At 42.3% G+C, this 17,785-nt stretch overlaps 1 protein-coding gene across 2 annotated transcripts in view; it reads right to left on the bottom strand.

Annotated features, from left to right (window-relative positions):
• RCBTB1 (RCC1 and BTB domain containing protein 1) overlaps window positions 1–17,785 on the bottom strand; it is a 59,664-nt gene that overhangs the window by 29,004 nt on the left and 12,875 nt on the right. For both annotated transcript variants that reach the window (XM_075591943.1, XM_075591944.1), the window contains 2 exons: window positions 8,281–8,447; window positions 5,745–5,903 (listed from right to left, as the gene is read on the bottom strand). In XM_075591943.1, coding sequence (XP_075448058.1) covers window positions 5,745–5,903; window positions 8,281–8,447 — 326 coding nt within the window. The remainder of the gene's footprint in view (window positions 1–5,744; window positions 5,904–8,280; window positions 8,448–17,785) is intronic.

Here is a 17,785-nt window from a genome sequence, read left to right on the forward strand (position 1 = left end):
TGCAGCAGTCAGGTCTATGTACAAAAGCAAATGTAGGAGAATGTTCACCCTACGCGTTTGACTCTATGGCTCACTTCCTCAGGGGTATAGCGTACGGTGAACATTCTCCTACATTTGCTTTACAACTTCCTTCACTGCAGCCTCTCCCAAAACTGACTGCACAAAACACTGAAACCCTGAATTGACCCTAGCATTGCAATGCAGCAAAACACTTGACAAGGTACAGGCCCACCCCTGCTGTTTAGTCTGCTCACACTCACTCTGCTCACAACAGCTCCTTGCAGCACTGCCTACCCCTGGCATCATGAACCTGCTATGTCTTCTAACTTTTTTCTTTCTCCTGGCCTCATGGAGATGTTACTCCCTCTATCCACTACAAACTCCTCCATCCTTGCCCACACCCAACATCACCATACACCCTGGACTACTCAAAAGCCTTGCACTATCTACTGAATGTTGGTGGAGAACTCTAAAAACCAGCACACCAACCACTGCTCACTCTAATGGAAAACACCACAAATTTACAACTTGCAAACAACTACCCAATTTTCTACTCATACTATTACTCTCTCTAGCAGGTGATATTGAAACTAACCCAGGTCCTCCCATTTCAGCTCTGTCCCATACCCCTGAGAATTCCACCTTTAAATTCCAAAAAGGGCTATCTGTCGCCCATATAAACATCCGGAGCCTGCTGCCCAAACTGGATGAACTAAGGGCATGGTGCCTTATGCATAAACCCAAAGCCATCGTTCTTACAGAAACATGGCTATCCTCTAAAACCCCTGATGCAAATATCGCCATTCAGGGATACTCCATTTTTAGGAGAGATAGGTCAAAGAGAGGAGGAGGGGTGTTATTTTATATTGCAGACACCTTACAATTTACACTGTTACATTGCCCACCAAGTCCACCCTCTTTTGAAACTCTAGTTGGCAAAATCTGCCTCCCCTTTTCTAAGCCCATCTTGCTTGCTGGCATCTACCGCCCCCCTAAAGCCCCTCTACAATCCTTGACTGATATCACCCAATTTGTTGGCTCCATTTCCTCTCTGAATGAGAAGAGTGAGCTGCTAGTTCTAGGGGATTTCAACTTCAATTGGCTTGACCCTAAAAACCACAAAATCCAGATACAACTCAAGTCACTTAACCTATCGCAACTCATTTCCCAACCCACACCAATAAACCTGAAGTCGCATAACCATTCCTTGCTAGACTGGATTCTCTCCTCAAACCCCAGCAGAATCCAATCCTCTGGCATCCTTCCTGATATTTTCAGTGACCATGCAATAGTGTACTGTGTAAGGAAAATTAAACCGCCCCATTCAAGCCCTAAAGTTCTCCTCACTAGAACATTTAAAAACTTTAACCCACAACAGTTTCTGGATGACCTTACCAACTGCCCTTGGCACAGAATCGATTTAATTCCCGACCCTGACTCTGCGCTCGACTATTTCCAATCCGAGTTCTTAAAACTCTGCGATACCCATGCTCCACTACGCAAAATAAGGGTACAGGGGGGCCCACCTTCCATGGGTTACACCTGACCTTATAGCACTCTACCAGTTCAGGGATGCCTTGTGGAAAAGCTACAAAGTAACTGGCACTACCAAGGATCTCAATCACTACAGATGCCTGCGGAACGTGTGCACAAGGCAAACAAGGTATGCAAAAGCACAATATTACTCTGACAATCTCCACCAAAATACATCAAACCCAGCTAACTTCTGGAAGGTTATCAACAATATATTCCAGGCTCCTAACCATCAACAACCAAGTAATATCACTAAGGGGGATATTACTCTGACAAACCCCACTGACATTGCAAATGCATTCAATGATTACTTTGTGGGGTGTGCCACTAACTTATTAGCGAAACGCAGCACAAACCCCAAACCTGAATCTCATCCTGGGAGTACCCCTATAGTCCCACCCCCTCCCAACACTGCCCACAATTTTCAATTTAGCCCAGTATCTGAAGAGGAGATTACACAAGCGCTCCTCAAACTAAAACTAAGCAGCCAATGTGGACCCGACTTACTACAATCTAGGTTCCTACGACTTGGTGCCCCAGCCATTGCCAAACCAATTGCGTCCATAGTCAACTCTATCCTGTCTGCAGGCCATATCCCTAAGACCTGGAAAACTGCCAGAGTTGTCCCAATCTTCAAAAGTGGGGACAAAAACACTGTCTCAAACTACAGGCCAATCTCACTTCTCCCAATTCTATCCAAAGTTATGGAAAAATGTGTCCACTCCCAATTAAGCGATTTCTACACCAAGATAAATTTCCCTAGCCAATTCCAGTCTGGGTTTCGTCCCAAACACTCCACCGTAACTACCCTGCTAAAGGTTTGCAATGAAATCCAGTGCGGAATGGAACGGGGACAACTCACTGGTGCAGTATTCCTAGATTTTGCAAAGGCTTTTGACACAGTTGATCATGTTATCCTGCTTAACAAACTCCAGAGCTCTGGAATAGGGAAACATGCTTTAAACTGGTTTCAGTCCTACCTATAAGGAAGATCCCAACATGTGTCCATCTCAGGCTCTAACTCCAACCCCCTGGAAATCACCTGTGATGTCCCGCAAGGCTCTGTTCTGGGGCCCCTACTCTTCTCAGTGTTCATTAATGATCTTCCCACAGCTTGTAAGGAAGCCTCAATACACATGTATGCAGATGACACAATCCTGTATGCACACAGCCATAGCCTCTCTGACCTTCAACACATACTTCAGTCTGACTTTTTGGGACTCGAAAACTGGATTTCCCAAAACAAACTGTTTTTAAACACTGACAAGACGGTAACAATGGTATTTGGGACCAAGACTAAATTTGTAAAGCTTCCAGTGACTGAGCTCCTGATTAGAACCAACGCTAAAACCACCCTAACACCTGTCACTAGTTTTAAATACCTGGGCTTATGGTTTGACTCCCACTTAACATTCGGGATGCACATTGATACCCTGACAAGCCAAACTAGGGGTACTTTACAGGAACAAATCCTCCCTAAGTCTCCTGGTCAGAAAGCGTATTGCACAGCAGATGCTAATGCCAATTATTGACTATGGAGACATAGTATATGGCTCGGCTCCTCAAACCCACCTTAGCAAACTTGACACCCTCTACAATTCAATTTGTCGTTTTGTTCTCCAATGCAACTACAACACACATCACTGCGAAATGCTCAAAGAACTAGATTGGTCATCACTAGAGTCTAGGCGCAAAGTTCACCTTTCCTGTCTCACCCTCAAATACTTTCTGGGCAAGCTACCCAGCTACCTGAACAAGCTCCTCACCCCTACCACATGCAGTACCTATCACCTGAGATCAGACTCCAAAAGACTATTCATGGTCCCAAGACTCAACAAGACTCAACAAAGTATCCGGACGTTCCTCCTTCTCCTTCCGTGCACCCCAAAACTGGAACAACCTACCAGAGGCTCTCATATCCACCACCAGCTTAAGTTATTTCAAATCTAAGGCTGTCTCACACTTTAATCTGGTCTGTAACTGTTTCATACGCTCATAATATATATTTTCTTTAACTGTGCATGCAATGTCTTGTACATAATGTATACCTTGTTCATTTATGTAACTGTATTTGTAACCATGTATTATTTTGTTTTACTCTGTGCACAGGACATACTTGAAAACGAGAGGTAACTCTCAATGTATTACTTCCTGGTAAAATATTTTATAAATAAATAATTTGCTCTTATATGTTGACCTGCAGGGACCAGCTGAGTCGCAGAGGGAGCCGGAGATCAAAGGACCGACTACGGGATAGCGCTAGGAGGCGTGGAGTACCCGCACGGGCAGCAACCAGCAGCTGACATAAGCATGGGAACGTGTGACATCACGACGCCAGGCGGAGCTCAGTCGAACCTGGAAGTGGTGAGGACGCCACTACCCAATTCCAAAACGTGTGGTTGCCTGCGATCAAGGAAAACTGTAGAGGACCAACTTATCCCAATCCTGAGTGCCCATTACTGTACTAAATTGTACACAACGTGCAAAAGGGAGAATGTGAGTGGCACCCAGGTGTCTGTTTTATGCGTTTTAATAAATTGTTTTAGTACATCTGTACTATGTTGCTTTCTCTTCCTATTTCCATGTCACTGATGTAACCATTGTATGTCCACCTACAACTGACGGCTACACAAGGAGCCCAGAATCCAATCAATTTGCAACATTGGTGTGAGCCTGTTCTTATACATGAGCACTAGTCATTAACTGCAGTGTGAAATACAGAAGGGTTAAGGTTTGATAAAGGATTTTCACATTTAAGGGTGTATTATATCCTTTATTATACCATCAATGCGATTTAAAAACCACTGAATTCTGTTATTGGACTCTTCTGTCTACCAATGTTTATTGTTATACAGTATGAACATCTAAGTGAAAACGGGATTAGTGTCTGATATTTTACACTGTCTTTTTTTTAATTTCTCAATTATTTATTGCACTGCACACTAATAATTGTAGACCAGCAACAAAGAGGATAGAAATGAGAAATTCAGCGCTTGTGCTGCAGATGTGTAGTTTGCTGGAAGCACTAATTCCCTTGCAGCATATATGTGGAGCGTCTCCCCAACTAACTCCTATAACAAGGTAACACCTAGGATAGGGGACACCTTGTGAAAACAAGAAAAGAATGCACACAATGCGCACCAGGGATTAGAATAAATAAAAATATATATATTTTAAAACAGAATGAAAAGGGAGCATCAACTGAGGGGATCCAACCCCACCTCAGTGTGTATGTACACACACACACACACACACACACATGTGGATCTAACTATTAGAATAGATCTAAACACTATAATTACAAATGAATAAAAAAAAAAGGACATGAATGCTCAAAATCGTGGATTATAGTAACCCAGATAATGCTAGTAGCAAGGCTAAACATAAGTCTGAAAGGGGGAGGCGGAAACTTACACTTAAGTGCCGAACGGGTCCCGCTGGTGAACGTAAGGGGTCCGGACCACGCCACCGCAGAAATGTTACCACCGCACGGACTTCCTGCAAGTGCCGCCTCAGCCTAGCAGCATTACGCGCAGAGTGACCTGTCGTAACCTCTACGCGTTTCACACTACGTGCTTCGTAGTTAGATAGATCCACTCATGATTTTGTTTGGGAATTATTTTGAGCAAATGTGTGTGTATACTGAGGTGGGGTTGGATCCCCTCAGTTGATGCTCCCTTTTCATTCTGTTTGAATAAATATATATTTTTACTTATTCTAATCCCTGGTGCGCATTGTGTGCATTCTTTTCCAGCACCAAAGAGGACAATTTTCCACCAAGACAAGTAGAAAGATTTGGACAATCCATGTGACCTCAAGGCTGCAGGACTTCAGAGGTGGTAAAAATACCATGTACCACACAATATACGTTAATTCATGTTATTATTGTTTTTCCCCACAGGTTCTCAAGTTATTTAAATTCACTTACTGTGGGTATAGCTCTGAGGTTGTTTTTTTTCTATCCGTTGTTTTAAATCAGCCGCGCACGAGGAAAAGGCAGGACTATTGCGTCGTTTCACCAGCAGGCTTGCACCACGTGTTACAATAACATGGGTTACATATGTATGTTTATTTTTCTCACATCTTTTGTTGAAAGCTACACATTAACCATTAATTACGAATTCAAATTTTATAATTATTTATAAGTATTTGTTTTTTAAATGTGTAGCTGAAAACACTGACCTGTTGCCAGCACATAGTATGGAACTTACATGTCCATTGTCTGTTATGGCCATGGAACAGGTCTGACCAGAAGTGATGGATACCACTAGCTTGTTCTGCAAGGAATTGCACACTTTGCGAGGAGCCACTTGGTTTGCTGTGGTACCTGAGCCAACCTGACCACAGTTATTATAGCCCCAAGCATAAACCTAAACAAAAAAAAACAAAAATAAAAAACAAGTTATCACATCTTTTTATGCCTCATTTCAACCTGATAAAGGTCCTTATTGGATATCTGACAACTACTGCAGATGTGGCACAATTATGTCAAGTCTGCAATTAGGAGCAATGCCTGATGTTTCTTGGTACACTACATCACATGATATTCCCTACAACATGGAGCACCTCCACTTAAGTACAGGTATTTAGCAATTTGGAGGATTTGAGTGTGTCACCTACATTTGTATTTTTTAAATCTTGTAGCAAACCATGTTCTATGCATTTCCTTAGAAACTTGTGCCAGTCATTAGTCTATGCAAAAACCCTTATTTCACCAAAATTACTGGCCAGTAAATGAAAGGCATCACAGCAACACTGCAGATACCAAGTTCCCTACAATTCACTTTAGGCTGCAAACTATCTCCTAGGAAATGGCCGCATATTCGCACCATACGATCATACTGTATTACGTCTGCACTGAAGGGGTGGTTATCAAATGCTCTTATAGCCACTCCCTCCGATGGGAACATACATATACTCTGTTCAGGAAGAAAAAAGCAGGACCCCTTTCATTTTGTCATACCTTGCAGAAAAATCACTACATTTTTCCTTGTTGCGCCTCACTAACTATTGCTGAAGAGTAGAGGCATTTTGTATACATGTATAAATATACATATGTTTTATCTTGTACTGCTACAATCACAGTAGTTTATCTTGTATATTGTTATATTTGTGATAGTTTGCCAGATCTACAGTAAGTTGATAGTATAGTAGTTAACATGAATAACCAAGACTTCCGACGAAGCAGCATGCCGTGTTGCGAAATAGATAAGGTGACCATTTCCTGGAGGTTTTTAATATTTAGTATTTCAATTAAATAAGATTTTTTTTTTTTTTTTTTTTAGACTGCTTGGGTGCTTTTGAATTTGTTTTTATCAAACATTTGAGAAAGGGGAAGATACAGAAGCTTGCAGTCTTGAATCCTAATGCCTCCTGGCCATGCCGTTATCACCATAAGCCAGCATAAAAAAAACAAACATGCACCAATATCTACGGGTTACATTTTTATGCGGGTTGGCGTCATACAGTAACTGCTAAATAAAGCATTTTTACCAAGAACTCCTCGAATAGTATGCACAAGAATGGTTTTATAGAGAACAGCTATTAACTCCCTTGCTACTAGAGCAACGCAATATCTTGCTGGCCTTTCCGGTAGTGAATGGACTAAAAATGAGCATGCATGCAAAACATGAACCACACAACTATTCATGCAAACGACAGTATAATGCGTTGTATTTTTCTACTTCATTTTAAACACAGCCCATACTGTAAGTGTTGAAATAAGTCAGACAGAACATACACGGAACTATTTATATACGAAACTCCTACCTCTGTCTCTTACTACTTACTGTAAGTTAGACACTTTCTCTTAAATAGAAGAAAAAAAAACCTATAATAATAATAGCAAATATAAAAAAAAATATATATATATATGGATATGCAAATACAACTGTATGCTCATCTGTATGTCTTAGGCAGGTCTGCAACCCCGCCTTTCCCCATTATCACCCAGCATACAGCACTTCCACTGCAGTAAGGGATTCTGGGAAATGTAGTTAAAATCAACCCCACACTGATGAGACCCATCAAGTTCGAAACAGCGGTCTGTGGGTGGTTTTCTGGGTATGCACCTTAACCCTGGCTGTGCTCAAAGCTGTGACCATGCAGCAAGCTTAAGCCTATAGGGAACCATGTTAAAAATGGTTATTGAGGCAAAAAGTGACACTGTGTGCTCATTTGCATGTCATTTCCCAGAATCCCTTGCTGCAGTGGAAGTGCTGTATGCTGGGTGATAATGGGGAAAGGCGGGGTTGCAGACCTGCCTAAGACATGCAGATGAGCATACAGTTGTATTTGCATATTTGCTTTCCTGTGGAGGGTTTTTGTCACTTTTTTTACTCACCATAACTTAACTCAGTATTATGATATATATATATATATATATATTTATATATATATATATATATATATATATATATATATATATATATATATATATATATATATATTTATTTTTTGCAAAAGGAAGCACGATTGGATGGAGTTAGTTTATAATTGTGCCATAAACTGGTGTAGTTTTATTTCCATATTTTATCGTTTGAATGTGAGCCATGTTATTAGAGCCAAGTTTGTAATGGGCAATAAAAAAAGTCTGACCTTCATAGTGGTAGATGGAGAGCCTGATGGGCACTCCAAGTTATACTAGAAGACTTTAAATACATCACAATTGGCTCAAAAAATAAATAAAATAAAAATCTATTTTAAGTAAATTTTGCATTATTTGTAACGATGAAACAAATGTCTTACCTCGCCTTCTGATGTTAAAGCCATGGAATGATGGTAACCACACGACACTTGTGTCACTTTCTTTGAAAGCAGATCCATGCAGACCTGAATGGGAGCTGCACCCTGACTTGTAGTGCAGTTACCAAGTTGACTATATCCATTATGTCCCCAAGAATAAACCTCTCCATCTGCACAAAAACACATACTTAATTAAGGCCTGAAACAATGCAGTCATTTCTGTTTGTGTAATGTTCAGTATAAAAGCAGTGTGTTCAACAGCATACAAGATTACACCGTATTTATAAAACAACCTACCTAATCCTGAAATTGTTTGCATAACACAGACTTTAATGGTCAAATGAATATAACATGGGGGGAAAAAAAATTCTTCCTTAGATATGCCTTGGTATTACAGGGTAGTCATACAGAATTACTAATTGAAGAAACAGAAGTAATTCCAAATTGCTCACAAACAATTTAAAAAAACGTATTACAAATAATTAAAGTTGTTTGCAGACATTAACTATACAAACATCTAAAATTAATGGAAATCTGGTGTTTGTACAAATATTAGCTGTGTCAGTATGTACTTGCATAAAAAACTGCAGACAAATACATATTGTGGAAGTCTACTCAGCCCCCGAAGAAGCCATGTTAGGCAGCGGTTGTAACAGGTATCTGGAGTTTTCATTAATACAACTTTATGGAGGGCTATTTACTGGATGCGCATAGTTATAGATGGACTCCTTTTGCTATGCATCTGTCAGACACGATACGTCAATTATATGACAAGTGAATGATATGCTGCCTATGATCGTGCACTACATAGACAGTGACACTGTATATGCAGTTGCACACTGTTTCGTGCAGAATAGCTGAGGGTTTTGACTGAAGAGAATTTACAACCTATTATAGACTCATTTCTTTATTAAACATTTGATTGATTTTTGGGGATTTATGCGTTTTTACAGTCATTGCAAGTGGAGTCGCAGCAGCAAACAGGCTGCATAAATTGCATGCAACTATCCTAGTACTTTACAGCTCAGTACGGATTCTCAGACAATGCTGTACTGTTGATATTCGAGACGTCGGACAAGTGTCTTTTGCAATATTTTTCTGCTTCTGTTCCACTGATTTATTTATTTCCATGTAATTATGCCAGTTACTCCACACTGGCTTCCTAATTGTGGACGTAGCCTAGTGCCCCTGGCCTCAACACCAAGTCCTGATAGCAACAGGCAGTGTTGGGGTTAGTCTCCTGCACAGGGCCCAGCCTGCAGTTGCAAACTGGATGGTTACAGTGTTGCCATATCCAGGAGCAGGTCTACCGGCAGATTGGAGTTTCATACCTTGGATGGGTACTGACTGGGTCACATGCAGATGGTGTTATGGGGCAGGGTTACAAGCAACTCCCCCAGGTATAAAAGCTGGCACTCCACCAAATTGTGTGTGTGTTTGTGTGTGTGTCTTCCCTCCCTCAGTGGAGTAGGAGTGATTCCCTTTGCCCCGTCAGAGGGTGAAGGAACGGAGGAGGGACTCTTGGGGCCTCAAGCTCCTTGGGTCTGCTCCAGGGAAATTATTCCTCCTCAAAGACCAGTTGTACCATCATGAGTCTCTGTGTCTTGGAGAGTTATGTGCCTGTGGGGACCAATCCTGCCTCTGCCAGGATAATCATGGGAAGGGAGGCGCACCACCAGTCTAAGAAGGAAAATCCTGTCCTGTTGCTGCTCCCATACACCACCAGCAGAGTCGTCAGACAACCTATAAGACCCCAGGTGAGCTAACAGCATACCAGGTAGCTGCCACATCTCCCTTAGGGGGGGTGGTGGGACTAGGGTTGGCAGGTGTCCGGTGAACCAGACTGTCCTGTATTTAGACACTGCAGTAAAAAAAAAAAATTAAAAAAAAGGGGGAGGTAATACTGGACATTACGGTATTTCCTCTCTCACAGTGACCTGATCGGCTTGGAGGGCCAGCGGGATTTCCCAAAGCATGGAGAGGCGGGTTGGTTTCTAGGAAGTTGGCCAACTTCCTCCATCCCGATTGACTGCATTACCCAGCAGCAGCCAATGAGGTGGTGTCAGGAGCCTGGGGATGGGGCCAAGGAGGAGAGAGCATGGAGGTGTGTGTGTGTGTGTGTGGCACGTCGCCCCTTTCAACATTGTGTCCAGTATTTTTGGAGACGCCACCTGGCAACCTCTAGGGGGAACAGGTGCAACATGAATATATTTCCCCCCGCTACCATACATTTACCAGATGCCTTTCACTTCTACACAATTACAGTAAGTGAATGCTAAACATTATTTCATTATCTATGACGTTTATTGTGTAGTCATGTTTATTTATTGACAATGAGTCATTTACATTACACAATCTTCGATATAGTACTCTTATTTGAAATATCTGAGAAATTACAACATTATTCACATCCCACTCGGAAGTAGAAAGCTGGTTTTGTATAACCACACCCAGAGTTAGGTACGCTCCACACTATATTAGGAGACTACTCAACTACATACAGAGGAGGATTGGTATGACTCCCATAATATCTATCCAACAACGCAGTCTTTGATTATTAATAACATACTGACAGCTAATATTTGTACCAACTCTAGATCTCCAATGTTAGATGTTTGTCTTGTTATTGTCTGCAAATTGATCATTTTAAATTAAATACATCATATCACAACAAATCACCATGACTCAATATTTATAGGATTTAGCTGAAACCACGTTGCGATTGTATACCCCTGAGGAAATGAGCCAGTGGCTCACCAAACGAATAGGGTGAACATTCATCTACATTTGCTCTTGTACATTGACCTGCGGGGACCAGCTGAGTCGCAAAATGCGCCAGAGATCAGAGGACTGACTGGGATAGCACTAGCAGGCGTGGTGTACTCGAACAGCCAGCCTGCCAGCAGCCGCCGCAAGCACGAGAACGTGACACATCACGACGCCAGGCGGAGTTCAGTTAAACCAGGAAGTGGTGAGGGGAGGACGCAGACGTCACTGCCTAATTCCAAGACTACGTGTGGGCACCTGCGATCAAAGAGTGCTGCAGAGGACCAACTTGCCAAAATCCTGAGGGTCCATTAGCATACTAAAGTGTACACAACGCGCAAAAGAATGGAGAATGTGCGAGTGGCTCTCCAGATGTCTGTTTTATGCGTTTTAATAAATTGTTTTAGTACATCTGTACTATGTTGCTTTCTCTTTCTATTTCCATGTCACTGATGGAATAATTGTATGCCCAACACCAACTGACAGTGACACAAGGAGCCATGAATCCTATCAATTTGCAACAGAGTGAGTCTGTTTCAATACTGAGCACCAATGTCATTAACTGCACTGTGTAATACAGAAGGGTTAAGGTGTGATAAAGAGGATCAATAAGGGTGTATTATATCCTTTACTATACCATCAAGGCGATTTATAAAAAAAACAACAAAAAAAAAAAACACAACACTGAATTCTGGTATTGGACTATCTACTAATGTTTACTGGTGTATAAACGTCTAAGTAACAACAAGAACACTGATATTTTACACTGTTTTTCTCTATTTATATTTTTCAATATGTATTGCACTGCACACAATTAATAATTGGAGACCAGCGCCAAAGAGGACAATTTGTGTTGCCCCAAAGGCGCACAGCCTGATGGGGCTCCCCAAGAGCAGCACCCCTCTGCAAAGGACCAGCGTGCTAAGGGTTAACATTTGCTTGTTCTCTGTGAAACGCCAACCCCACCCACTGGAATGTTAATGAGCCATGAGGACACAAAGAGCTTTTGTTCACAGCTGCATTGCTTCTCAGCCACCCACCCCAGTGTGCATCTGCGTTGCCCCAAAGGCGCACAGCCCTTGGCGCAGCGCCCTTGGCGCAGCTGAACGGTGTGAGCCGTTTGCTGATGTAAAAGTGATGTTTAAGCTGCTCTATTGCAATCTAAAACCCACAAGCCTTTTAGCCCCTGTACCCATTTTTCCAACTCTATCTGTCCGTGATTTGACTGTATAACCCCTGTTCTTTAAAGAAACCATGTATTTTTTTATAACACTGTGCCCAGGACATACTTGGAAACGAGAGGTAACTCTCAATGTATTACCTCCTGGCTAAACATTTTTCTAAATAAATAAATAAAATAAAAATTCCACCAAGACATGTAGCCATCCGAGATGGAATCTGGCTCATGGAACCACATCTATGAGACCCGAGGCACAAATTGTAGTCAGGATGGACTTTAGGAAAAAGTAAACTTTTCCAATGTTGTTTACTTAATAGGGGTAAGGACCCCAAGAAACTGAATAATTTGAGCAGGAACCATAATGAACCTTTTTTGATTTATGATCCACCTGTAGTCTTCTACTTTGTGGACTAGCTGGACATGAAGTTGTGCCAGGTGTTAAGAGTTAGCCTTGATTAGCCAATCAAATAGATACGGAAGGACAAATATTTTGTCTTGTTTAAGCTTTGCTGCAATTACCATCATTACTTTGGTAAATGTTTGAGGTGCTGTTGCGAACCTGAACAGCAGGGCCTTGAACTGAAAAAGTCTCGTCTCCTAGACAAAAATTAAAGAATTTGTGATGAGCCTGGCAAATCGGTATATGTAGATAAGTCTTAGAGTGATCGATTCAAAGTAATAACATTGCTGTACTGCCGACATGACTGCCTTTAAAGACTCCATTTAGAAATGATGAATTTTCAAAAAGTGATTGATTTGTTTTGAGGCTTAACACAGCCCCTAATAACGTGGGGGAACAGAAAGAATAACAGCATCGACCTGCTCAATGGCCACATTGACCCACATTCCCCGAATTGTCACTGGGATGGTTTGTCGCCCACCCCAGTTTTTTTTTTTAAACACCTGCCCAGTGGCGTAGCTAGACATGCACGGGCCCCCCTCTGCCGCGTGTTGGCTGCCCTGCGAGCCCCCCTCTTTTACACCACACCTATTTCTCTACCCCCTCTCCCTCACTCCCCCCTCCGCTATCACTCAGTAACCCTCCCTTTAAACGCTCAATCCAGCTCCCTCAATCCTCTCCTCACATTAGTTTTCCCCCACCCATGCCACACACATACAATCCCCCTTTATAATACAGTACCTTCCCACCACAATACACAAGTTGGAATAACCACATACATGCACACTACAATAACCCTGCCACACACAAAATCCTACACGCAAACTGCAATACCCACACACACTACATAAACCCCCCACACTAAAAATAACCTGTCCATCCGCACACGGCAATAGCCCCCTGAGGATGAGTGGGGGGGGGGGGGGGGGAGTCTGACGGAGGATGAAGAGTGGAGCAGCTGAGGAGCGGAGGGGGGCTCTGACCATGCGTCTGAGGAGTGGAGATCTGACTGAGCTGCTGTTCAGGCATCAGGTAATGTAAATATGCATAAACACAGGAGAGCAACTTGGTGTTTTTGCACCCGGAGCAATTTCCACTCAATTATTGCGAAAGCCTAGGACCTCACTGCCAGATGCAAGAAATAAATGGCATCTATTAGGTTAGAAAAGTCTCGTAAGATTCTGCCTGGAAGTTACTGATTCAATTCGGTCTTCCAAATCGAGGATCCAGATCATCACTGTGGATACACTGGCTTTATGGACATTCCCAGTGTAGTATATTGTCAACACGCTTCTCCACTGGATCATTGAAGGAAGAACAATCTTCGAAGGGAATGGCTATTTGCCTCGAGCAATTGCTGCGTGAACTTTAGGATGACTCCACATGTTGCATTCTTTCTCCTGGAACAGGTACATTTTATCAGAGCGTCTTATCACCAAGTCATGTCTTTCCATAATTTCCCACTCAGAGCTGATATTCTGAATAGGTCTGTTAACTGGAAAACATCTAGACGTTTTCCTGGGACCTAGAAACACTTGATCGAAGACCCCCAATCTTTAAGGTGTTCAATATTTAATGTGGTGCACATTTTCATTTAAAATTACCTTTTTAAAATTCAATCTATTTTAAATGATCCTCGATTTCCACTTAGTGTCGGAGACCAACGAGGGATCCTCCACACACAGTTGGTTGTTCATGGAAGTTAAAAGACCCTGTCACTTTCACAATGTTAGTGGGAAGGACGTCCAGCTCCAGCTTATGTTGGGTAAGAATAATGGACATGGGATGAAGCCACATCTCCTTTATACCTGCAACAAAACACTCTTGATGCCACAGCTAGCAGAATAAGCTATATCCCAGCAGGAAAGGCTGCCATAGAGGATAATAAAAAGTTATATTTCATGAAGATGAAACATGGCAATTTTACGATTTCCTTCAGTAAGAAACAATGTATGGTAAACAATACACAACAGGTCAAGCTATAATATAATGTAAATACTAGAGCAATGTTTCAGGTACTTCTTGTTAACCCCCTTTATTGCAGGATAAACAGCCTGATGAAATTCTAATAAAACAAAGACAACTGAAGGACTCCAAAAACAATGCATAGCCCAGGTTTGAATCACCAAGACAATTATGCAGTTTCTTGAAAAAGGTTCTATTGCGAGCAACAAAGTCAGACAATAAATTCATCACTATGATATTGGAGTGCCTGTTCTCTTTTGCTACTTACATGCTCTACAATGAACCATATAGTGCACCCACACTCTTGCCTCGATATTGGGAGAGATATATACTGTAGATATACAGTTGGGTCCGGAAATAATTGGACACTGATACAAGTTTTGTTATTTCGGCTTGTAAGAGGACATGTGCAGAGGAACGCAATGGAGACTGTTTTAAGGTGAAATTAAAATAAGGCTTTATTGTGCCTGTCGCTTTAAACACAGCAAACATAAGAGAAATAGTGAGCCAAACAAAACCTGCTCCACTTTGGCATACATGTATCCTTACACTACCGACACACTTTATTGAAGTGTGGTCGGTACCGCAAGCCGGGAAATCTCCCGGCTTGCTAGTGGCCGCCCCTCGGCGTGCCGCGCGTCATAGACGCGCGGTCACGCGTCATCGGGAGCGTGCGCCCCCTGCACGCGTGTCCAGGGGCTCCCCGAGGGAGCCCTGGTGTCCCGCGATCGCGGGACAGCGGCAGGGGGTTCCGGGGGACCCGGCGGACCCGGCAGCGGTAGGGAGAGCGCCCCGATCGGAGGGCGCTCTTCCGCTGCTTCGGCGCGCGCCCGTCACACTCGGGCGCGCGCCAGGCTACTGCTGCGGCACAGAACGGGCAAATGCTCGAATAAACTGTGCCGCAGCAGTATATTCCAGCCCTTTTTAACGGGGTGGCTACCCAAGCTATTCATCAGCCCAAGTGATATATAGATATATAGACAACAGTCATTAGAAAATAAAGTCTTATCTGTTTGCTGGGTTGCTGCCCGTTTTCCGGATAATCAGCAACCAGGTTTAGAAGTCTTATTTGCCAGCTCCAGCCATTTGTGTTCCCTCGGTCAGTTTCACCTGTGAGACTCCGGAACCTCTGCTCTCTTTCCTAGTTCAGCTCACGTGTGAGCTCAGGAAGAATCTCCCTTCCTGTCTCAAAGGCACGCCTTTCTATCAAACCTCTAATCAGCCAGGTGAAGTTGGTTAACTGCTGGATCCAATTAACCAACACACTGCTGGATTAGCGGCATATTCTGACCAGGGATAAGTTCCCCTGTTACACGGCTGTGTACCAAAATAAATTCAAGTTACAGTTAAATAATGAATATGGGCTTAAAGTGCAGTCTATCAGCTTTAATTTGAGGGTATTCACATCCAAATTGGAGGAAGGATTTAGGAATTACATCTCTAATATGTAGCCCCCTCTTTTTCAAGGGATCAAAAGTAATTGGACAATTGACTCAAAAGCTGTTTCATGGACAGGTGTGGGCTATTCCTTTGTTATTTCATCATCAATTAAGCAGGTAAAAGGTTTGGAGTTGATTCCAGGTGTGGCATTCGCATTTGGAAGCTGTTGCTGTGAACCCACAACATGCGGTCAAAGGAGCTCTCAATGCAAGTGAAACAGGACATCCTTGGGCTGCAAAAAAAAAAAAATCCATCAGAGATAGCTAGATAGTGGCCAAATCAACAGTTTGGTACATTCTGGGAAAAAAAGAACGCACTGGTGAGCTCTGCAACACAAAAAGGCCTGGACGTCCACGGAAGACAACAGTGGTGGATGATCGTAGGATCCTTTCCATGTTAAAGAAACACCCCTTCACAACCAAGCCAACAAGCCAAGTGAAGAACACTCTCCAGGAGGTAGGCATATCATTATCCAAGTCTACCATAAAGAGAAGACTTCACGAGAGCAAATACAGAGGGTCCACCACAAGGTGCAAACCATTCATAAGCCTCAAGAATAGAAAGGCCAGATTAGACTTTGCCAAACAATATCTAAAAAAGCCAGCCAAGTTCTGGAACAGCATTCTTTGGACAGATGAAACCAAGATCAACCTGTACCAGAATGATGGAAAGAAAAAAGTATGGAGAAGGCTTGGAACGGCTCATGATCCGAAGCATATCATATCATCTGTAAAACACGGTGGAGGCAGTGTGATGGCATGGGCATGCATGGCTTCCAATGGCACTGGGTCGCAAGTGTTTATTGATGATGTGACAGAAGACAGAAGCAGCCGGATGAATTCTGAAGTGTATAGGGATATATTGTCTGCTCAGATTCAGCGAAGTTGATTGGACAGCGCTTCACTTTACAGATGGACAATGACCCAAAGGATACTGCAAAAGCAACCCAGGGTTTTTTTTTTTTTTTAAGGCAAAGAAGTGGAATATTCTGCAACGGCCCAGTCAATCACCTGATCTCAACCCCATACCAGCGTTTGGTGATGTCCATGCATTCCATTGCCTGCAAAGGATTCTCGACAAAGTATTAAAAATGAACATTTTATTTATGATTGTGTTAATTTGTCCAATTACATTTGAGCCCCTGAAATAAGGGGACTGTGTATGAAAATGGTTGCAATTCCTAAACATTTCATACGATATTTTTGTTCAACCCCTTGAATTAAAGCTGAAGGTCTGCACTTCTATTGCATCTCTGTTTCATTTCAAGTCCATTGTGGTGGCGTACAGAGCCAAAATTAGGAAAATTGTGTCAGTGTCTAATTATTTCCGGACCCAAGTGTATATTCAAGTAAAACTTTTGCAGTGCATACATTTTCTCCTTCTAAATTCAGGTTTCATACAGCTGCCTTTAAATACACCAATATTCAAAAGGAAATTACCTCAGCAGTAGGAGTTTCTCTAATGGTATTTATAAAAAAAAAAAAAGTGTTAGTAGCATTAGTATGTTGGGAGAAGTCTAGTTGAGAAGATAATTACAAAAAATAAAAATAATAATAAAAAGGTTGTTAATAATTTTAAGTCCAAAATGGAAAGTCTTCAGTTCATTGCACCAGGAGCCATCACAGGACATCCCACCGCTAACCTTGGGGATGAGCAACTACAAAGACTTACATCTGCAGAAAGATTGACTCATGTTATTTAGTAATTAGAATTTTAGAGCAGCCTTTTTTTTTTTGTATAGTATTGTTCAAAGTGAA

The sequence above is a fragment of the Ascaphus truei genome, chromosome 3 (genome assembly GCF_040206685.1).
Source record: "Ascaphus truei isolate aAscTru1 chromosome 3, aAscTru1.hap1, whole genome shotgun sequence".
In the NCBI taxonomy this organism is placed as follows: domain Eukaryota; kingdom Metazoa; phylum Chordata; class Amphibia; order Anura; family Ascaphidae; genus Ascaphus; species Ascaphus truei.